This window comes from Astatotilapia calliptera, chromosome 5 (genome assembly GCF_900246225.1).
Source record: "Astatotilapia calliptera chromosome 5, fAstCal1.2, whole genome shotgun sequence".
In the NCBI taxonomy this organism is placed as follows: domain Eukaryota; kingdom Metazoa; phylum Chordata; class Actinopteri; order Cichliformes; family Cichlidae; genus Astatotilapia; species Astatotilapia calliptera.
Window position 1 is genome coordinate 32,522,246 of NC_039306.1, and position 22,732 is coordinate 32,544,977.

Here is a 22,732-nt window from a genome sequence, read left to right on the forward strand (position 1 = left end):
ACTGGATATCACTATTTCACTGATATTCATCCAACAGCTTCTAATGGGCTCTTACTCAGTCAGTTGCCACGGGCCTATGGCTTATGTAGCTAAAGAAAAGATAGAAAAACAAATGTCGAGGTTGAGTAGTCATAGACAAACTGCTGCTATTTCATCAAAGTTTGGCACTTTTGTTGATGCTATTTATGTGGGCACAGCTTCACATTTTAAAGCTGTGCCCACCACAAAGTTAATCATCTTCTGTCCATCTGCTAATGCTTTGATCATTTGCTGCAGCTAATGATCCATGCGACAAGGTGAGAGTCAGTGGTACAGGTCTGACTAGGGGAAAAAATCAATATCAATTACACCTATATCGGAGAATTGTCAAAACTAAATGCCCAGGTGTCCCTGTCTCACCAGTGTCTGCCAATAGCTTTGACTGGAAATTTTTTTTTTTTTTTTTAAAGCGCATACCTGCTTTATCTCTAATTGACCGTTAACCTTGATGCATGCAGCGTCACGAGAAAATAGAAGGCAAGTTTGTTTAGTCACGATGCTGCATGAAGCATCTGAGAAGGGTTTTTTTCTGCAGTCGCACCGCATTCGGTGAGTTTTAGCATCCAGGGTCTGCGCTCCACAGCTGGGCTTGATTTATGCCACTGACAAGGCCGTTTCTCTCCAGCACAGCACACTGTGGGGAAGCTCAAGAGAGACAGCCTTTCAATTTATCTCAGACGGCCCCTCCCCCGGCCCGCACTTCAGGGTTTTTAAAGCAGTAGAGAGCATAGATCAACACCTGAAGTTAGGTCCCACCCCCTTATCCCAGCTCAGAGGATACGGTGACCTCGCCTCCTTCTTGGCACCCTCACCACATTACAGCTTCTGGCCTCCAGCGCTGTTAGTGATGCTGACGCTTTGATATAATTATGATTAGAAACGCTTCCTGCAGGTAGGTCGACGATGGCCGGCGCAGGTCGGAAATAGTAACACGAGAACACCTCACCTTATCTGTGAGTTTACCACGGAAGGCAAACACAATATCAAACACATCCCCCGCAGTACTGTTTTTTTACCCCTCCACACTTTCCACATTGAGTTAACTGGTATTTGGAAGTGAATGGCTGGCGAGGTAGTGAGTTGAGCACGCTGTTTGTGCTCTCAGGCAGTAATCTTTGTGTACAAAAGGCTTTAGCTGAGACTAATTATTTGGTGAAATCACCCTAAGCTCGCGAAGATCTCTCTCTTCCTGTGGTCTCATGGCTGAGTAATTCCACTGATAGAATCTTAACCCCTATTTTCACAAGCCGGCTTTATTTACCCTGTTAATTAAGCAGAGAGGCACGCCTCCGTCCTGCAGCCGCACCGCCAATCAGCCGCAGCATCTCGGAATCACCGAGCATTCAAGAACGTTCCTGTTTGGAACTCTCGAATCAGATCTGATCTGTGATTACGCATATTGTTTGCATGTTGAATTCTGATGAGTGCGCTCCTCTTCTTCGACGGCGACTTAGCGTGTTTATGTAGAGGGCAACTTAATATGATTCCTCTGTTTGAGGCGCCCACCGTTACAAACTCGTTCCAGGCTTGGTTCAAAACTGTTCCACTCAACACGCAATTTCCTTCCCTTTTTTTTTATTACAGATTCATTATTTGGATTGTGACAGTTTCCTCTCGACATCCAGAATTTATCAAACAGATCAAAGACAAAATATGTCTGAATGAAAGATCAAAACAAGGCTTTCAAGTGTTTGTTTTTTTATGGTAAGGAAGCTTGCAAAAAGGCAAAGTGTGCATCTGTTAACATCGTCTCAGAGAGAACGTAAGGAAATCACAAATACAAAAAACACAAAACATAAGGCTTTCAATTTGGACCGGGCTCTTCTCCTGCGATTTCCACTTCACAGCGCCTCGTGATAGCTGCTCTGTGACTGATGTTATTTGTCTCTTTCATCTTGGTGGAGAGCAGGGAGGATCAACGCTGTGCAGCCCCTGTCCTCTGAGGCTTGATCTCCCCCCCCAAAAAATACACACCTGTGTTTTTTGGGATTACACGAGTGCATTCGGACATCTCGCCGTGTTCAAAATAATCGCCTCCTTTTGGAGAGAATTACAGCCGTGTCCATTAAACCGTGTGAGGCAGGGATGAAAGGAGTGGCACTTGTGTTCATCTCACCTGTGAATTATTGATACCTCCCATCCTCTGGATTCTCCCGGGACCAGGGTGGAAAATGTCTCCTTGCATAATGGGCTCATCGCGCAGACATGTTGTCTGGGCTGCAGCGGAGGAGAGAGAAGACAGGGAGCAAAACAGAAATGTGTTAATAGTGTGCCTCCATCTCTTATTCAGCACTCCTGCGCCTCGGCTGACTTCTACTGTATTTGACCTCATCTTTTCTTCCATTAGCTTCAGACTGAAATGACGAACACTTATGCAGACATCCAGTCTGCTCCTTTTCTCTGTGATGTCAGTGAAAGGAAAGTTCCTCCCCGGTCTTTACATGAATCTACAGAGAAAAGTACACGATACGGTGAATGGCTGAGAATAGTCTTGGCTCTCTCTCCTTTGGGCTTGCACCACTTGTTCACGCTCTTACAAGACGCGCCAACACATGATGGCTTTTTCGTCCCTGAGGGTAATGGGATGGGGGATATACAGAGCACCGCGCACAAACGTGGGTATTTAGTTATGTTGAGGAATTACTGTGAGCATCGTGCTGCAGGTAGACTTGATCTGGGTCAGAGCTTGTTCTAGTTAAAGCAGCATGCCTTTGCGTGTGTTTACGCTCGTGCTTAGTTGATGCGCACCCTTAAATTTCCTTTAAATACCACGAGTCATCACAGCAGCTCGGCTATAAACACGGGAGTGGCAATGCAATGCAATTCAATTAATGTACAGCAGTTGTTTTAATTGTGCTTACTCGGCTCCGTGTTACGGCCACTTGTAGGGCCGCAGTGCCATTTAATGGGCTGCTTTCCTCATAAATATCAGCCTGCAGGTTTGACGCCATTAACTGTGCGCCAGCCCACACTGCGATATGCCCCCGTGTAACTGATGGTCATTGTTGGCTACTCTGCATTCAGCACTTTTCTCTCAGCCTGATATAAACCCAGAAGTATCCACTCAGCAGCACCATGTGGTTTTAGAAGTAGATTCACTTACACTAACTACCTCTGCACTTTCTTATCGCATCCACCACTTGAAAAGAAAAACCCAACAAAGAGGTGGGGTGGAGGGGGAAAGACAGTGTGCCACACTGTATCAGCCACATTTCAGCTAAATGCTCCCAGTTAAACGCAAACAACCGTTCTCACGTAACGGTGATGAAAGCTGATGAACTCGGACTGCGTCAGCAAATATTTGTAACAGTCAAATAGCTGTTTCAAATAGGTTTTTAAATCTGGTTGGACTGTTAATTACTGCAGTAGTAGGTATTTGGATACAGTGCTGACAGATAGTTTTAATTGGTGCTTTATAGAGCAGCAGCTATTAAGGGTCAGAGGAACAGCCCGGCTGATTCAGATATTACATTTCAATAACTTTTACTTTCTAGCGTGATTACAAAAACAGAAAACTAATTTTAAACAGGATTTTCTGGAAATCTTAAAATCGCCATACTTTTAATTGGACTCTCTTTCAGCTCAGTATGGTTTTTTTCTGGCCCAGAGCCTCACTTTTCAGATTGTCTCTCATCATATCATCATATCCACAGTGCATTTTTCAGCCAACAGGCGTCTGTTTTTAAGAAAATATGTCCATGCTTTTGTACAGTACACTACCTGCCAAGCTCTAACAGCAGCAAGATAAAGCAAAAAATGAGCTGGTGAACACAGAGGCACATTATCCAGAGATATTACAGAGAGAGAGATAGCACTCAAAGACTCCTGAGTTGAATTCTCTCTGTGGGGGATAAAAGGGAAAAAAGCTTTTTAAAACCTTATGTTGGGTCAGAGTCAGTCGCATTTGACTGGAGACTCTATACATGTAGCGTTTTTATCCTGGTGACCATTAAAATTAAAGTTCATTTAAATAATTGTGCACAGTAAGTGCCCAGAGCCTTTGATTTAACAGCTGTAGACACACGTGTTTCTAAGAGTCAGATAGAGAAACACAGATAAAGGAAGATTTTGTGCACACTCATTACTTTTGGTTCCCACAAGTCAGATTTCAGTGTTATTGGGAAATAGTTCTCCAGGCTTTCTGACATTGGCTGCTTTTTCACTTATTTTCAGTTCAGTCTTTGTACCTGATCATTTTCAGAGGAATGATATGTCAGCATGTTGTGTGCCGTTAAAATCTGAGGAAACTAGACAAGTAGTGGAGAAAATAAGAAGTGGCAGACCACCTAAAAATATCCAATGTCCTTAATAAATAGAAGAAAATCCAGCAAAGACCTGACACAGGACCTAAGTGAGGCACCTTTATTTAATCCATTTACTATCTACTCATGACTCATCAGGATTACAGTGGAACTCAATGGAATACTATTGAGCTCAACATTAGTAACAGCGTGGGATTATCCTGACAGAGAAGGGACGAAAAGGCAGCGAGCATCCAAAGAAGAGTTTTGGATGTCCATCAAGAAGACTGGAGAACTATTCCTGAAGAGTCTGCTTAAACCTATTACATGAAAGCTTGTTTGAGTTCCATACAAAACAATGACTTTTAACCTCATTAGAATTGTACAAACTCTGTTTTTGCTCGTTACACCGTATTTCTATTTTTGTTTGCATGTTTCAATAAAGTTTTCCCAGCAAAATACAAAGAAATGACATGTGGCTCAAGACTTTTACACATATTCACCAGGTGACCAAAAATATAACTCCAGATGTTGTTTATTTGAAAGAACGTTTTAAAAACAACCTTTGAAAGTAGCGCTCTTACTGTAATTCTGATATTGTGACGATGGTTCATAAGGACAAACTGAAAGCTTTGAAGTTTACTAATCTGACATCCACTCCTCAGTTTTGCATTTCATGACCCTGAAAGATGACTCTGATTAAATGCCATGTAAATCTTCAGGGAACAATATGCTAATGTTGCATTCACAGCTTTATGAGCCTCCCCTGAAGTGGCTCGCTCACACTTCTTCATTTCTGTTTTTATATGTTACTTCCTGTTTGGAAGTTAATGACTAACTGATATTTACCTGCCTTTTATCTCTGTTATACTCTTCGTCCTGATAAAACCTGCTTTTTAGCGCCTAATTGCTACACACTCTTCACCAGCTAATTGCTGCCTGATGACTTGCCTTTGAGAAGGTGGCGTCCTGTGGGTCTATCAGATTCTGTCGCCACTGAAAAGGACACCGGTTATAGCAGCTAGCATTTGTTTTGTTTCTTTAATGTAGAGTAAGTGGTTATGGACTAGCAGAGGGTCTTCACCCTCACTGCAGGCCTCTATTCGCTTTGACTCCTTTGACTGTTTTCACAGGTGAACGGGGCAGTTTAGCTGCCACACATCATGTTCCCCTCTCACAATCAGGCTGACGCCATTATACAGTTTGCCGAATCAGCAGAGCGTTTCAGATAATTAAAATTCAGTGCGCTTTGATGAGGTGGTCCACCCTTGATTTCCCCCAACACTTTGCTTTCAAGGGCACAATTTCCATTTTTCCTCGTTATTTACAAAATGTCAACTTTTGTTAAGGCCTTTTGACCTTTTTTGAAGCACTTGTGGCTGTTGTGTAAAGGGCACGGAGCCACTATTGTCCTAGATATCTCCAAGTCATGTGTTGAATTAATCAGCCCTGAAAATACACTCCTATTTCTCATTGTTGTCATCTGCAAAGAAGCAGAACCTAATTAGAGACAGTGAGAAATTTTCTTTTCTGCGTATTCGTCACTTATCTTTTGTGCTATGTCAGCCATGCCACGTAGTTAAAATTTCACGATGCACGCACAGCAACATTTGTTCTTCTTACAAAAATCTGTTGCTTTGACAGTCACATAAATTATTTCCTTTTTTTTTGTAACCACAGAATCTCCATTCTGGACAACGGTAGTCTGCGGATATGGAATGTGACCAAATCTGATGCAGGCCTCTACACGTGTGTGGCAAGAAACCAGTTTGGTGTGGCAAGCAGCACGGGAAGCATCATAGTTAAAGGTATTTCCTGTTCAGCCTTTACGATTCACCACTTTTGCTTTTGCAGGTTTTTCCATCCCATATTGGTCACCTCTGTAGTTATAGAGAGAAAGGCATTGTTCTCCAACAACACGATGCCAATAATGAGATATGTAGATAGCTGGCTGACTGCTTGAATAGTAAAAGGAAACATGAGTAGTCTTCCTGTACTCATCTTTTGTCAGCCTGGAACCTTTGTATTTTGTGCAGTGTTTTCAGTTCCTTTATTGTTTTGATTGATCATGTCTAAACCTCTAAATCACTCAAAACTACCTGGTTAGACTGAGGCCCGAGTCATACAGGCCTAGAGATGGTGGACAACCATTTGGTCATGAGAGGAAAATGATTGCTGGACTTTGCTGGGGCTTGATTTGAAATCAGTCATTAAAACCCCAGTTATGCACACGTAGAGAATGGTCAGTGACTCACCGGTGGCTAGTGAAAAGCGTGGTTATTGGAGGTCGCTTGCTCCTAGTAGAGTTGGTTGCAAAGTCCAACTTTTCCACAAACACCAACTATTTCCTAAGCTGCAGGGAAACTGTGAAAATTTTGACATAAACTGGAAATGCAGATTGTTTGCCTTCAAAAGTTGCAGCTTGTAAAATGTAAAGGTAGCAGAAGTAAGTCACAACTTTTACTTTGAAGGATGACAAGTGACAAGTGCTGGCAGACAAGTCTGCCTCTTTCATGCAAACTACAGGTGACGGTGGCGTCTCAAGGAGGACTCAAAGCATTTAACTTTATCTGAGGAATCTAAGTCTACCTTGTTTACACTGAGTATTGCTCAAATCTTACTGAAGCTGAATGCTGCTCTTTCACCCGCCTCCAGTGGCTCCCTGCAGCTATCAATATGGGAATGAAAATTTTATGTATCATTGCTGTAAGTTAGATCCACCAAATCTAAAAACGTGTAGCTTACACTGAATCAAAGAAAAAGGCTTTAATATGTGCATCGAGCTCCACATCCTGAATCTTGCTGAACCTCAGTAGTGGAGGTGGTTAGCGTGGATGCAGACACATAAATGGCTCGTTTTTGTAAAGCTTTCAAATACAAAAAAAGAAAAATGTATTAGTGCATGATCAGATTTGATTGCTTTCACCAAAAGCATTACTGTTTTCATAGTATGCCTGATCTGTCGCTCTACTGCTTTGTTTTTTACTTCTGCTAATTTTAAAACTGTTCATCTGCTTTATGTTTTATTTATGATCAAAGTAAGCAACATTTAAGCTGATAATTTTCACAAATACCAGCAATGTTCAAAGTGGTATGCAGAGCTTTAGAACTACTCAGTTTAAAAGTAAGCTTGTTCAAGCTAATAGGCATTTTTTGCTCCCACTTCAGTGCTGTGTTAGTGACTGAATTAAGTAAACAATAGAAAAACAATAAATTTTAGTTTTATAGCTTCATCAATTAAATAAAAACACAGTATTATTGCAGAGTAGTCACAAAGATTTTAATTATATACTGAATGGAAATGTTGATAAGCTAATTAATACTTAATAGGCTTAATTATAAGGTACAAATATGTTTTGCTCCTCTGTACAGAAATGTTTGCCTATAAAAGCTTGCTGATGCTTTTTTGCCAGTCCCTTGTTACAGTAGGTTTCAGAGGTGGGACCAAGTCATTGTTTTGCAAGTCTCAAGTAAGTCTCAAGTCTTTATCCTCAAGTCTCAAGTCAAGTCTCAAGTAATGTCAGGCAAGTCAGAGTCGAGTCTCAAGTCACTGGTGTAAAAGTCCGAGTCAAGTCACAAGTCTGAAACTTTGAATTTCAAGTCCTTTCGAGTCATTCAAAAAAACGAAAAAAAGCATGTTGCAGTTATATGCTAAATGTAAATATTAGACCATGTAATTTTTAAATCTGTGTTTTTCTCAACACATGACAAAATAGTGAACGTAGAAAATATACACAAATTGTGAAATTGCACCTCTTTAAAATGCAGCTCAATTAAACCTAGCTCCAAGAATAATTTTCACCGACAGTTCTGAGATAAGCTGCATGTTATTCTTGGATGCGGTTGTAGGACCGGCTTTAAAATCGCATGACAAAAATATCATACACATTAAAAAAAACTGCATCACCAACGTAGCCTGGACAACATTTGCTAGTTAGATGAAGTCAGCTATCTCATCTTAGCATATTTATATGCATATTTATAATTATACGGTTCTTGGAGTGAGTGCATACACTCATGAAGTTTAGTAACTTCAGGTCACTGCAACAAGCCCAGGTACAGTTTACCGACGGATGGGTGCAGGACCTTGAAATGCACCGTGTAGAACAAAAGACCATCGTACGTATCATAAGTTTACCAGTCTCACAAACTGTCGTCATAAATACACATTCCTTAACCGTTTATTAATAGGACCTTTGAGCTCAACGATAATTAATTAGTAGTGGAAATAATTTCTGGTACCCATCACAGAAATGTAGCAGTGACAATAATACTGTATGCTGTAATCGTACTGGGCAATTAGTGATACAAAAAAACCTGTTTTATCCTGTGAATAAAAGTATGTTTTTGTCAATGTACCATAATAACAGAAGCGAAACGCAATATTGTGTCAGGACAATTCACTATTTATGCACAATAAATAAAGGAGCATAGCGCGACAATTTCTGTTCAGTGCCAGACTTGCTTGTAACCTATATCACCAATTATGTTATGAAAATGACGTATTAACTACTAAAAAACACTGACCTTCGTGTAAATGCTTGGAGCAGACTAACCTGTGAGCTGGAGTGTTCTGGGACGTTATATTTGGTCTTTGAATGGCTGCAATCCAGGCCATCCGTCGCGTCTTTGTTACTTCGGAAACATGGCTCGAACAATTTCTCTTCAACGACGTAATCCGATAACAACCGATCTCTTTACCCGTCGGCTTCCCGTGGCTGTCATGCGACCGGCTATTGCAGTTAATAATACAACAGCTTCTTGACATTTTTGTGTTTCTTTTTATCACTGTGTGACTGATTTCAATTGAAAGTCTGTGTGCGCTAGTACCTCTTGCCACGAGTTCCCAGAATCCTTTGCGGTTCTACCCGTGAATGACGTCACATTTTCAATCTCTATATAATATGCATGTTAAATTTTATATTTGGGGTAAAATATCAAGTCTTTTCAAGTAAACAGGTTCAAGTCCAATTCAAGTCCCAAGTCATTGGTGTAAAAGTCCAAGTCAAGTCACAAGTCTTAGAACATTTTTTCAAGTCAAGTCTAAAGTCATAAAATTAATGACTCGAGTCTGACTCGAGTCCAAGTCATGTGACTCGAGTCCACACCTCTGGTAGGTTTCGCCACTAAAAGCCACTTGAATAGATGAAATTACGGAAAATTTATTTGATGCTTAAATTTATTTAAGCATCATTTTTCAGATTTTTGCATCCAGATCACCCAGGAATTTGACAGGTGAAGTGTTGACTGGATATATTAAAGTTGTGACAATAATAGTTACTTAACATTTTCTTGCTCTTTTAATATACTTCTTATATATCCTGGTGTTTTAAGAAATTTGCAATATCCTAAATCTTACTGAATAAGAGTCCTCTGACCCATTCTGTGGACAAACATCAATCTGTCTGCCTCACACATTCTTCAACTGCCCAAATATTATAAACTTTTTGTGTAAGATGTTTCAGACTTTCTGTAGAACAGATTCAGTTTCTGGATTCAGTTCTGGAATAGCTCTATTTGGGGTGAAAGCAGCCACCCTGGAATCATCGAATAACCAACAATCAATCACACATTGGTTTGTTTTGTGTTATTGCTCACACAAAGACTCATTTTGCTGACTGGAAACAAAAGAAACCACCTTGTTGATGAAATATTAATATTAGAAAAAGATCAAATGCACACTGAGAGAAAATGGGAATTAATTTTATACAATATGACAGCCTGTAATTTAATTTCAACTCACCAGAGACTATTTGCAGTAATGCTGATGACATCCCCTTTTTTTCATTTCATTAATGTACCTAAAAATCCCAATAAAGACAGTTGGAGGGAAAAATTTGTAACAGGTCCTCTAAACATTGACCAGTGACGACTTGGGAGTGATGGATCAATTTCTATAAGTAGCGCTTTTCACAGACTTAAAAGTCACAAACCGCTGTGCAACAATTAAAACACAATTAATATCAGTCTGTAAAGTAAGACATGACAGCGGCTTTGGTTAAACAGCATGTATCAGTGCCCCAGGAATGAAACCAGGCTGCTTCATCATGGAGACAAAGCTCTGGAATGAGAAACACATACAGCAGCTGCAGTGGACAGGAGCCCACACTGTTCCACTTACCTTTAACATTACTCCTGAGTGACAGTGCAACGCCTTTACCTATAGTAGCACCTACAGAATACCAACCTACTGCTGCTGGATACCTGTTTTATTTTCCTTAAAATAAAATAGCCACAAGTGTTTAATTTTCATTCATAAAAAATGGCCGACACATCTTATCTTCTGATAAGTCCCACAAAAAGCAGGTTTTTCCCCCCTCTCTCTCTGTGCTGTCATTACTAGACAGAGACACCTCAGCTGCTATGTCTGTTTGCAGAGATGTTGAAATCATTCGGCTCACTGCCTCGCTGTGCCCCCCAGTACCAGCAGAAGGATATACTGCGAGAAAAAAATAGTCTTCGTGTTGTTGGATCATCTGGGTTGGGGATTGCATTTCTGCTCCGGTGCTGTGACTTATTATACTTCATTAAAAATAAATGTGAGCTGGGTATAAAGTGCGGTGCATTCTGCGGCGGCTTTATGCTGTGCACACCGCAGCTTTTCTGTCCCATTTCCACAGGGGATAGTGTTCTCACCTCGTCAGGCTCCCGGAGGATTTGCTGACATATTCAGTGAACTATACCCTCACTGTGACCTCCTTTTCACAGGGGTTCCTGGGCTCATTTGTGCTATTGTTACATGTTCTGTTTTGACCTTCCTCGTTGAGCAGCTTCTTTTACATTTATAGAGTTATTGATTTTCAGTATATTGCCCTGAGGGAGAAAAGTTCACGCCTCATATTTCAAAAGGTTTTTCATATAAAGGTTTTCTATCTAGATTTGCATGTACTCTGTAGTTCAGGAATTTTCACACGACGCATACAAGTGCAGTTCTCGCAGCTACGACTGCATTTCTTCGGCTTCACCAGAAGCAGAATATTCCGAGACGCCGAGGTAAACCCCGTGGGTCAGAGCATGCTGGAAATTCGCTCACACCTTCTACTCACCGCCTAAGAGAGAGTACGATTCACTGTAACCTCATATGAACATGCAGAATACATTGATCATTCGTCTGCGCTGTTATTAAATACCCGTGGGGGGGAAAGAACTACACAGGTCAAAAAAAAAAAGAAAATCTAATAAAATCGTGCCCAAATCCTTCCAATACCCTGTGTGAGAAATACTGCAGCTAAAATCATTTTTCATAAAGTCTCGAAGACAGAGCTTCTTCTTCTTTGTGTGTAGTTTATAGTTTTTGCTCAGAGGTTCAATCCATTAAATTGTCCTTCTTCTACAAGTTAGCAGTCTGTAAAATCCTTTGAAATGCAGTGTCAACAGAACAGTCTGCTACCATATCAGGGTTTTTTTCTCCAATTATTCAAGTAGTTGCCATAGAAACATGGATTAATTGACTTGCTCAGCCCCTGCAGGCTAGTGTTTGATTGAATACTTTAAAAAAAAAAACATTGATTAATGTCAATGAGAATAACAGCGAGAAGAAAATCCTGTTATTGTATCTATATGTTCATTCTCCTTTTTAGCCAAAAACACGTCACATAATGGAATTTTAAATAACTCTGTTGCAGCTCTGTCTTCTGTAAATCACTATCAAGGCGTGTTTCCTTTTTCTGTTGAATTATAAAAGACAGATTTCATATATTATGAATGCCTGAAAGTCAGCAACAGTCAAGGATGTGGGGAGAGCTTAGAGTGCACCTTGCCGCTGATTTATGCTGATGCCTCGCTCTGGCTCCCATTGACGACTCTGCCGCTCTACCAAATGCAGTACGCCTTGCATAATAGAAGTGAGAGAAATTAAAGGATCACGTAACCTCAGAAATTCATTGGTGACACCTGCAGCCGTTACGTGAATTGCAGTTATTATTCTGTTTCTCTGGGTTTGCAATGGCTTTTGCACGACTTATCCTACTCAGGTCTTTATTTGGCTGTATGAGATATCTTGCGTCTGCGCTAGCAGGCACCCTAGCACTAGGTACAATTTAAAAAGACCAACTGAGATCAATCAAAATTGATCCTAAAATAACCAAACAATGCCTCGATTAAGCAAATACTCCACCCACGTTGACTGCAGTTTTTCACTCATGGTTAAATTTCAATATGGCCAAACAGACTTCCAGACTTTTAGCTGAGCAACCAGAGAGCATTAAGGGGCAGAGAGGAGGATGCTACTCTCAATGTTGTTGCCTCTTTTCAGGAGGACGCAGCTGAAGTTACACAATTACACAGTGAATTTGCAATTATTATTATATTTACAGAATACCACAGTTTTTGTCTTGGTCGTATCATTTAATTTTGTGGTATTTATCCGCAACACCTTAAACGCTGGTCCGTGAAAATATTGTCTGACGTTAAACCGGTCCGTGGCGCAAAAACGGTTGGGGACCGCTGGTCTACGGAACAACAGCTTTCCGACTGTATCTGTACAAATACTGTCCTGCTGAGTTTTTAGGGCATATTAAATGAATGTTTTAAAAGATTTAGTCATGCCAGATCTGGCTTCAAAGCGGGATTTCAGAAACCAAACGATAATGTGTCGCTAAATCCATCTTTTACACTATGTATCTATCATAGCATTTAGCTCACTAACTTAATCTTGCTTAACTTGTTTGCTAATGCTAAAGCACAGTACTGTTGATATAGCAAACAGAAAACAGGCCTCTCTTATGGCAATGCCCTCGGGAGCAAGCATAACCATCGCATCCTTTGGATTTTTGCAGAAAATATGTCCTCACAGAGAAATTATGCTTTAGGCTGTGAGAGCCAATGAGAGAGTTGTGGCATGTTATTTTATTTATTTCATTAAAATTTATTCAGACATTTCCATAAAGTGTTTTTTGGGGGGTTGTTTTTCAAACATTTAATGATGATTAATGTATTTGTCTCTTGCAAATGTTAATTTCTGGGATATTTTAAGTGCAACTTTAAAACCTGATTAAAAAGTACAGCATTGCTGTACCATCCTGCACCAGTTCCACTCTCTCTTTCCCATTTATCAGACACTGTGAAATGAAAATGGTAGAGAACACCCCCACCCGCCCCCAGCCAATCAGTGGGAGTAAGAAGGGGGGCAGTGGAACCTGCTGCTCTCCCTGTAGGTTCAGGTTGATGGCCTATATGTGGTTTTCCAATCAGGCTGCAAAGAAACACAACCATGTCTGTCTTCTCAGCATAAACAGACACCGCTGTTATCCACTCATTATTCTTGTGAAAAGGAATATGGGTTTTATTTGACACCCTCACACACTCGCTTCCTTCCCATCATAATATGTTAAAGCTGTTTTCTGTGGCTGATGTACAAATGTTCCTGTATATGAACGTGTGCCTTTCTGTCACAAGTGATATTGTTTGCAAAATGGGATGGGGTAATTTACATGCACTACTTCATTGAGGATTGGAAACCTGTTTAGCGGGGAGAAATTTGTGTTGCGGGATCAGCCCTTATGGGAGATGACAGTAGTTTATTCAAATTGACTTTGGTGATATGAATACTGAAAAATACCTGTCAAACAGCATTCTGTATCTCCCGCTGTGAATAAGCCACCTCGCACACAGCAGAGGAGCAGTCACAACAGATGAGCCCTGTTAATGTCCCCATTATTCCAACACTGGGGGGATATTAGCAGATTAATTGCACTTGATTATAGACGTGCTCTCGGAATTTTGATTACACTGGAGATGAGCCGTTGCAATTAGGGTTGCCGCCGATCATTACGGATGGTCAGTGAACTCAAAACTTCAGAGATCCTACAGTGTTCACGTCAGTTTGGCTCTCTCAAGCAATTCATCTTTTCGGCGCTGTGACCCACTGTAGCAGCCATTTGTTTTGGAGACATTTCAAAAGTAGACGAGGAATATTCTGTCATTGTGGGCGACATCTAGAGAGATCTTTTTCATAGATAGGTAGTTTCCCTCTGTCTGCACCACAAGGTGCACATGCGTGGATCTTAAAGACTGAAAGAAAGATGAAACTAAAGATGTTCACCGTGGGATGAATTATCAATTTGGTGATCCCATAACACACGGGTGGGCAACTCCAGGCTTTGAGGGCCGGTGTCCTGCAGGTTTTAGAGCTTACCCTGGGTCAACACCCCTGAATCAAATGATTAGTTCATTACCAGTGTTCGGGAGAACTTCAAGATATGTTGCGGAGGTAATTTAGCCATTTGAATCAGCTGTGTTGGATCAAGGACACATCTAAAACCAGCAGGACACCGGCACTCGAGGCCTGGAGTTGCCTACCCCTGCTGTAACATTTTGTCAGCTCCTTAACCAGGACAAAAATCTCACTGTATTCACTCATGAAGAGTCAACTAGAAAAATCACAACATGATTGAAAATAAGCATACTATACTACGAGTATGTTACGTCGTCTATCCATTTTGCACCACTTATCTGGTTCACAGCAGCAGTCTGAGCAAAGAAGTCCAGACTTCCCTTACCCTGGCCCGGGGGACACCAAGTTGTTCCCAAGCCAGCTGAGTCCTGGGTCTGGCCTCAGGACCTCCTCCCAGTAGAACATGCCTGAAATATCTCACCGAGCAGATATCTGAACCACCTCAATTTGGTTCTGTGGATGAATGATGTGGATGAGCGATCCAAGTAGCTCTCAAATGACCATTCTCCTCACCCTGCCTCTAAGGGAGAACTCAGTCACACTTCATAGCTCTTTAACCTTGCTTGTAAAATTGCATGTTTGCACAATTTCCAACTAGTGCTAGATTGGTACAGTAAATGAATTGGTACAAGCACTTTCATGCAAAAACTTTGATTTGTTTTTCAATCACCCACCTTAATCTGGCTCTCAGTGCACTTGCACTACCAGCACAGTCATCATGTTAACATTGTCTGGATGAACATCTAAGCATACTTTGTTAGCTGCTGATGACTCCACGACAGAAGACAAATAATCTGTTTCATTTTACACCCTAGACTTAAATGTGGTTACCAGTTCTCTGCTGAATTCCTACAGTTGCTTTTCCAAGCGAGCCATGTCATCCAAGTTGGATGGCAGCAACGATATGAAATAAATGCGATTCCTGACAGCCATATAGAAAAATAATGAGCTGCCATCTGTCAGTAATCACCAGCAGGTTGCTACAGATGTGCCACCACACAGAATACAGTACCGAGAGGATCTTGTATCTATCTGTTGAGCAATGGAGACAAGGTTTTCCTTGCCATTCAAGTTTGTCCTTGAGGAACCTTTGATAGGTCCTTCAGAAAATAAGTGGAGCACAAAAAAACTGCATCGGAGGATTTTCTGGCGTGCTGATGAATCTGTTGATTTGAAAAGGAAGAGGAGGTAAAATTGCGAGTGAAATGATTGCTTTTTAAAACGGTAACCACATTTTTTTGTTCTTAAACGACCTGCTAGGAAACTCTGAGGATTCGCCAAGGTGATGCACGATGCTACGCTGATTCACTTTGAAAAACCTTAGCCTGACATGCTTCGTCACAGTTTAGATCCTTTGTGAAGACGTCTTTTCTTACCTGCCAGTGAAAGAAAACATTTCCTTTTCAGGTTTGTGTTTGTCTTGAACCCTGACGAGTCCGGATCTTCTGCGTGGGTCTCAGTTTAAAGATGATTATAAATTTGTTTTCCAAATACTCTAAATCATGCGGCCTGTGTCTCGTCCCTGTGCTCCACTATTCAAGCTCGCATTGCTCACCTTTAGAGGAAACTTACTGAGTATATATATATATATATATATATATATATATATATATATATATATATATGTGTGCACTGAGGGAGACTGCACACTTCGCATTACGGCTTTAGATCATTAAAGACAGAGGATTCTCCACAGCAGGAAGGGAAATGTGTGGGCATTATTCATAATGTTGGAAGGAAGACTGGTGAAACTGGCCTTGTGAGGCATGTCAGTGTGCCTCAGAAAGGAGCTCAGGGTCATTTGGTAACTGTAAGCTAGCTCTGTTTTCTGGTCAACCATATGTTATTGTTATACAGCTTCTCTGAGTGTTCCCACTGTGTGCCGGTGGTCTGTATATCATTTGTTTGGCTTCATTAGCTGTCTGTGCATCCTAGGCTTCCTTCAGCTGCTTTGCCTTAGAATAGAATGCCATGCTGATTGCTGTTGGTGTTTTTATTTTGCAAATCAACTCCAAAATTGCATCTGATATTTTCTTCTCTGTTTCTTTCATCATTACCATCTGTTGTGAATCTTGTGCCCTTTATATACACAGAAATTCACATTAACTACTTATATTCAGATTCCAGCCAGAAACTCATAGACATTTAGAAATAAAGACGTAGTTGCTGCTGGTGGCGATTTATCAAAAAAATGATGTAGGTGGTTGGCAACCTTGCTTTCATAGAGGAAGAAAACCAGAATACAAGCAGTTGGCAACCAGCTGACTCGAGTCTCCTACTCAGAGAGATATGTCGCAGAGTAGTTTGACTCATTGACACAGACGAACTCAGACGGGTTAACAATCTGTCTGCGTTTATAAATTAGACAGTAGTTATTTGCAGACCTCTCTGAGAGTGCAGTCTATCCCCAATCACCTTGCAATGTTAATATATTTTTTCTTATCAATCACTTTTCTACTCTGTCAGAGCACTGAAAGCGCTTTACACAACCTGCGTCATTGCCCTTGCTTCATGCCACAAGCACTTTCTATGTAAGTGCTTTCTATCTAACGTTCACACTCCGATGAATGCATCAGAGAGCAACTTGGGGTTAGTATCACGCCCGAGGATGTTTACCACGAACCACCAGCCTTTCACCTGAGCTACAGCCAGGTGAAAGAGCAGAGGTTTAGAGTGTTGCATAACCAACTGGTCACCACAACTACTTGCAATTAGTTTCTGACAACAAGAATATTGAATACAACCACTAATTAGTTTTTCTTAAAGGTCTGGTGTAAGTGAGCCATTAAAAAAGCACACAGTTAGATCATGTTTTACTCGTTAATTAGTTCCGTTCTATGACCAAAACATTGAATTTCTCATGTGGTATCATTCCAGATCAAGTCATGAATGCAAACAATGGAGGATGTTCTTTTAGAAAAACATGGTATCAGATTTGACACCCAAGTCATTTCAAGTTGATTCAATATACTATACTAAGTAACAATATAGTGTTAAATACACAAATTTGTCTGGGAAGAATTACCAAAGCAGCTAGTTTTTTGGACATGGATATTCAAGGCTCTTCACCTCCTGCACAGGTAATTCAGCAGTGAGCAAGAGATGTGTTTAATTTTTAAAACAGATTTTTGGAGGAAAGCATGAATCGCAGTGTTGACTTGGAGGTTTCAGAAGCCCGTGGTGCTAGTTTTAATAGTTTAAACAAGGTGTTTGCAAAAACAGCAAAAAAGAACTTACATAGTAGTACAAGTTAAAGAAGTATGATTTTGTCAAACCTGATTGCATTTAGTAAAGTCGGGGTTGCTCATGTCTAAATGCTTTGAATTATTTGAATTATTAACTGTGCAACAGCTCATATTACATGTATCACATGTAAAATATGTTCAGATGCTTGAATGTAAGTTTTACGTTGGTATGACATGTTTATTATATAAGACATGGTTTGCATGGTAATATGTAGTTAAACAATGATGTAGATAACCGAATGAGCCAAAGTGGCACTTTGCACTTCTGTCAGAGCGATAAGCGAGCAGCATGGTGGGGAGAGAGCGCAGTGGTTTTAATAGGCTTGGTTAAGTGGTGAGATGACGTTGACAGACAGATGTTTGAGCTGTGCTAGAAAACCTGTGATCATACGTCAGTATCTTAGCTGCTCCTTGGATGAGCTAGGTCAGCTGAGCACTGATCAGGTGTTGTAGTACATCTGCTCATTTGACCCTGTTTGATTACACTGGTTAACAATGTTTCAGACATCCTCAGCTCCATCACATAATATGTGCTATTTCTGTTTGATTTTGAAATCCAGATGTGACAATTAAAATAGCTGAGTAACATTTCCAAGATGGTTCATTTCTTTATATTTTGCTGCTATTGTACATTGATTTGAAGAGTTTGAATCATAAATTGTAAGTTTACTTTATGGTCACTTCACACTATAATATTTCACCTTTAATATTATGTAAGAATTAAAAACATCAGAAAAAAGGTCTATATAGCCCAGACTTGAGTGAAACAAAATTTTACAACTAATAGCAGATTTATTTCACCTCAAACACCGAAAAACTGTCTAACAGCTTATTGTGAAAGAAGAAGAAGAATTACAGATTTCCTGCTACTACAAAGGTCATGTCGAGCGTCTGAGTACAATGGATGCGGGACACGACCATGGAGATAAGATTTGGAATTTGACATTTCATACTTGGCACATTTCTATGAATCTGACCTGATGAAAAGCAGATTAATAGTTTAGATAGTGACCATCTAATAATTACTATAGTTTCCCCCCATTCTGCCCATTTTCGCCAAATCTTAAAGGTTAAAATGTATTTAAGTGATTTCTGGCTTCAATTAAAATTTTGGGTCTTAGATCTGAGCAAGTAGATTATCATGAAAACTAGAATCAATCAGCAATTTTAAGCAACAAGTTCCGTTTCAGTGACTAAAATTTAATTAGTTAATGGAACCTTTACAGTTGTGCACTGCTACCAGGGCACTTGGACATCTGAGACGTTCAAAAACAGAGACAAGAAACCTTTTCAGAGACAACCTGCCTTTTCACATAACAGCTTTCCAGTCTCAGTCATTTAAAAACACTGTTAAAAATCAACTCTTCTCACTGACTTTCAGGTCTACCTCAGCAAGTTGTCCTGGCTTTTTATCATGCGAGCAGTCTTATTCAGTCTATTACTGTTTTATGTGATTACATTTTTACTGAATTTGTTATTTTACTGGTTGTTAAGTATGAGTTCTGTTTGCATTGCCTGTACAACAGATTCTTTTTAATCATAACTTGACTTGGGCTCTACAGTAGCATTGCTGTAAGCAAGTCCTATCAGACTCTGCTTGATTATTTATACAGAGTATACAAAACAAGTGAAGGGGGGCCTTCACCTGTCGGATTTTTCTCCCACAATCACTGTTAGAAAACCGTCATAGCATCAGTATTTAATGGCTTGCTTTCATAAGCTCACTTTAATTTACATTTTTGATTAAACTGAGGCCGTGGGTTTCTTCAGCCGAGGATGGGCGACAGAGTTAGACTCTTGTCTACAGAGCCCGAGGTTTTTCTTCTTACTGATGCTGACTGTTCCTTAAGGTGGATATTTCAAATGATGGCCTGGGGCCTGAAAAAGTTCCCAGGTCCCTCCCAGCCTGTCTCAGCACACGGGCTCGCTCTCTGTCTTGTCTCGGACTGACCCTGCTAAGTGAGCGTTACTGTCCTCCCCGTTTACAGTAGCAGTAGGTAACAAGGCATTATACAAGATAGAAATCAATCAAATTATGCTCAAGAGTCCAGTGTGTGGTTGTGTAACCAACCTTGGTTGTCCGTATAATCTGTCACAAATCATGACAGAGGAGGGTAATAAGGCAGCATACCCCCCCATCATTGTCACTGTGAAACCCCCGGAGGCAGTAAGACACCAGGCAGCACACAACCACACGACACAAGGAGAGGAGATGACGACAGAACACACCAGTCCTGCTGTAGAAATAAGGAAGAGAAAAATTGTTTATTCCGTGTTATACAGGTAACACGAACAGAGTGAGTTCTCTTGACTGTGGATCTCTGTGGGTATTTCCTCTGTAGATCCTTCCCAAGCCTTTTTTCCCCCACCACACATTTCCTTCTTTCTCCTCACATGATTTGGAGTAACCATCTCTCCAAGAACACCACTGCAGAGCACACCTGACACTTTTTTTTTCAGAGAAATGTGTTTCTTAAGCTTTATATTTTTTAGCTTTTCTGTTCCTTCCTGCACTTGTTCTACAAGGTGTAGCCAGCCTGCAGAAGCAGACCGAGCACACACAGAGACTTGAATACCTCCTGTGTGTTATTATGGGGGTTTTTTTCTTTACTGCACCACCATCGTTCACCATTTAGCCCCTGCAATAGAGGACTGGGCTTCTCAGACACACTTTCATTGTGTATATGACAAGACCCAGCAGCTGATAGCATTCTGGCCTGAAATCAGAAAACGACTAGATAAATCACATTGGGAGCGTGCGGTAGCATCTGTGTGTGTGTGTGTGTGTGTGTGTGTGTGTGTGTGTGTGTGTGTGTGTGTGTGTGTGTGTGTGTGTGTGTGTGTGTGTGTGTGTGTGTGTGTGTGTGTGTGAGACAGAGAGGGGGAGCCAATACAATGAAGGTATCGAATTCACTGTGGATGAAGACTGCACTGCCGGCACTTTCTACATGAATCTATGCCTGTCCAGGGATCATTTGCCATGGTTAATTTAGTCCATGTGCTCAGAGTGGCTATTTCAACCAAGTAATCACAGCACCCCCAAGAGGGAGACAGGTGCTGCACACTCTGAGTATAAAGCCTCTCCCTCCCTCACGTCCTTCCACCTTCCCCCTCCATCGCTAACATACGAGTGCAGATAAGGGACGCTCGTCTTATTCCCATGTGCAGCCACTGTAATGCACTGCAGGAGAGAAAAGAGAGCACTGATGACTGGAAGAAGTCCTGTTTGCTGTTTTCCTAGCAGTTCGATTTGGGAATTGCAGCCGGTTCGAGGGGAGTTCCAGTCTGCAGGCTGAGATGACAGTGACACATGGAGGCTTCGCGGGCTGCAGGAGAGACACGTCTCCTCCGAGTCCCCACAGAGACAAGCTCAGGCCGAAACTAATACCAGTTATTGTAGCTGTGCACCCTAGTTTGCTATGTGCTCCGTCCTGTATATCCTTCTATTAACTCAGTCTGACATATCCATAAGGATGATGGAAGGGCTCTGCTTTTTGCAAAGCCATTTCCTGTGCTGAATTATAATGCCTGGAAAGAGTAGAGGCGTGCAGCGTGCTTGATCAGACGTGCGTGAATATGAATGTGTGTTTTTTCAGAGCCTACCGTCATCACCACGCTGGCCTCCACGCTGGACGTCACCGTCGGGGAGAGCGTGGTCCTGCCCTGCCAAGTGAGCCACGACCCGTCTCTGGAACTCAAGTTCACCTGGTTCTTCAACGAGCAGCTCATCCACTTCGGGAGCCACGGTGGATTCTTTGAAAAAGTGGGAGGCGTAAGTCAATATTTCATCATTCATGGTTTCTGACAGGCCGCGAGACTAACAGGCCTCTGGTTTTAAAACAAGCTGTCATGTTGTGAGAGGTGTGCAGACAGGATGCCTTCATGCATCAGTCCGGGAAGCCTTTTTGCTATGAGCGCTTATATAGTATTTGGACATTTTATCCCCAAGAAAACAAAATATGCCTAAAAACAACAAAACTTGAAATGGGGGTACATTAAATGTGCATTTCTATCCCAGTAGCTATTATCGAAAAACATTTACCCCCTAGAATTAAATAAGGCAGTAACTATGTGTATGTGTTTGAGGATTTTAGCCACACTTTATTTTCTTTTTAAAGTATATTTTTCAGCCAAATGAAAAGAGAAATCAGGTAAAATCTTAGTTTTACTCTCTAATTCTATCTAATTTCTTATCTGCTTGAGCAGTAAGGACAAATCACCAGGCTAACACATAAAGACAGACAATCAAACACTCTCACATCCATACCTACGCCCAATTTAGATTCACAGATTAACCTAAAATATATGTCTTTGGACAGACACAGAGAGAACATGAAAAGAAGGCTTCCCGGCTCTGTGGTTTGAACCTTCCCTTGGTTTCGTTCTCCCTGTGCTGATGACTTTCTTTGGTTTTCTGCTTCATCTGTTACAGATGGGAGACAGATAAAGCTTTGAGTGGCCAGTGAGGCTAGAAAAGTGCTATTCTATGCCACTGACAAGTGTATGATTTAATAATAACGTTATATCAGATTCCCTCATTATGGTACCAAATTATCGGTAGCAAATCAGCGTACTCAAAAGGTGCAACGTGGTGCTTTCAGAGTGCATCACCTAGCAATATATATATATATATATATATATATATATATATATATATATATATATATATATACTCATTTCTGCTGTTTGTTACAATTTGTTGTGTCTCCTGCTGTTTTTCCATCAAAAGATTTCATTCTAGATATAAAATACATTATTACATAACAGCAGTTTACTCACCACCTGTTTCAAAACAGAGTTTAATATTTCCTTATCCACCACGGGGGATGATAATTAGTGATCATATGTCTAGATTTATGTTATTTTCTTGGTTTTTTTTAAAACATATTACATTTTTAACATCTGAGACTCATATTAAAGTAAACACTGCTAGAGCCGGACTGTGGATTTTTTCATACCTAACTAATTATCAATATTTGATGACTGAAAAATCCAACATATCATCGGATTGTTTTTTTTTTTTATGTGTTACT

The 22,732-nt window shown here is 40.8% G+C and overlaps 1 protein-coding gene and 1 long non-coding RNA gene across 5 annotated transcripts in view; one reads left to right on the forward strand and one right to left on the reverse strand.

The window, feature by feature from the left end:
- Window positions 1–22,732, forward strand: part of cntn4 (contactin 4) — a 200,076-nt gene that overhangs the window by 162,122 nt on the left and 15,222 nt on the right. For all 3 annotated transcript variants that reach the window (XM_026168944.1, XM_026168946.1, XM_026168945.1), the window contains 2 exons: window positions 5,961–6,088; window positions 21,296–21,471. In XM_026168944.1, coding sequence (XP_026024729.1) covers window positions 5,961–6,088; window positions 21,296–21,471 — 304 coding nt within the window. The remainder of the gene's footprint in view (window positions 1–5,960; window positions 6,089–21,295; window positions 21,472–22,732) is intronic.
- On the reverse strand, window positions 1,546–21,363 carry LOC113022961 (uncharacterized). Of its 2 annotated transcripts, XR_003272478.1 has the most exons (4): window positions 21,303–21,362; window positions 19,771–19,936; window positions 2,156–2,256; window positions 1,546–2,076 (listed from the first exon to the last, which is right to left on the reverse strand). It is a non-coding gene; the product is annotated as an uncharacterized LOC113022961 (long non-coding RNA). The 2 variants fall into 2 exon arrangements; XR_003272479.1 differs by lacking the exon at window positions 19,771–19,936 and having other exon boundaries at window positions 1,547–2,076; window positions 21,303–21,363.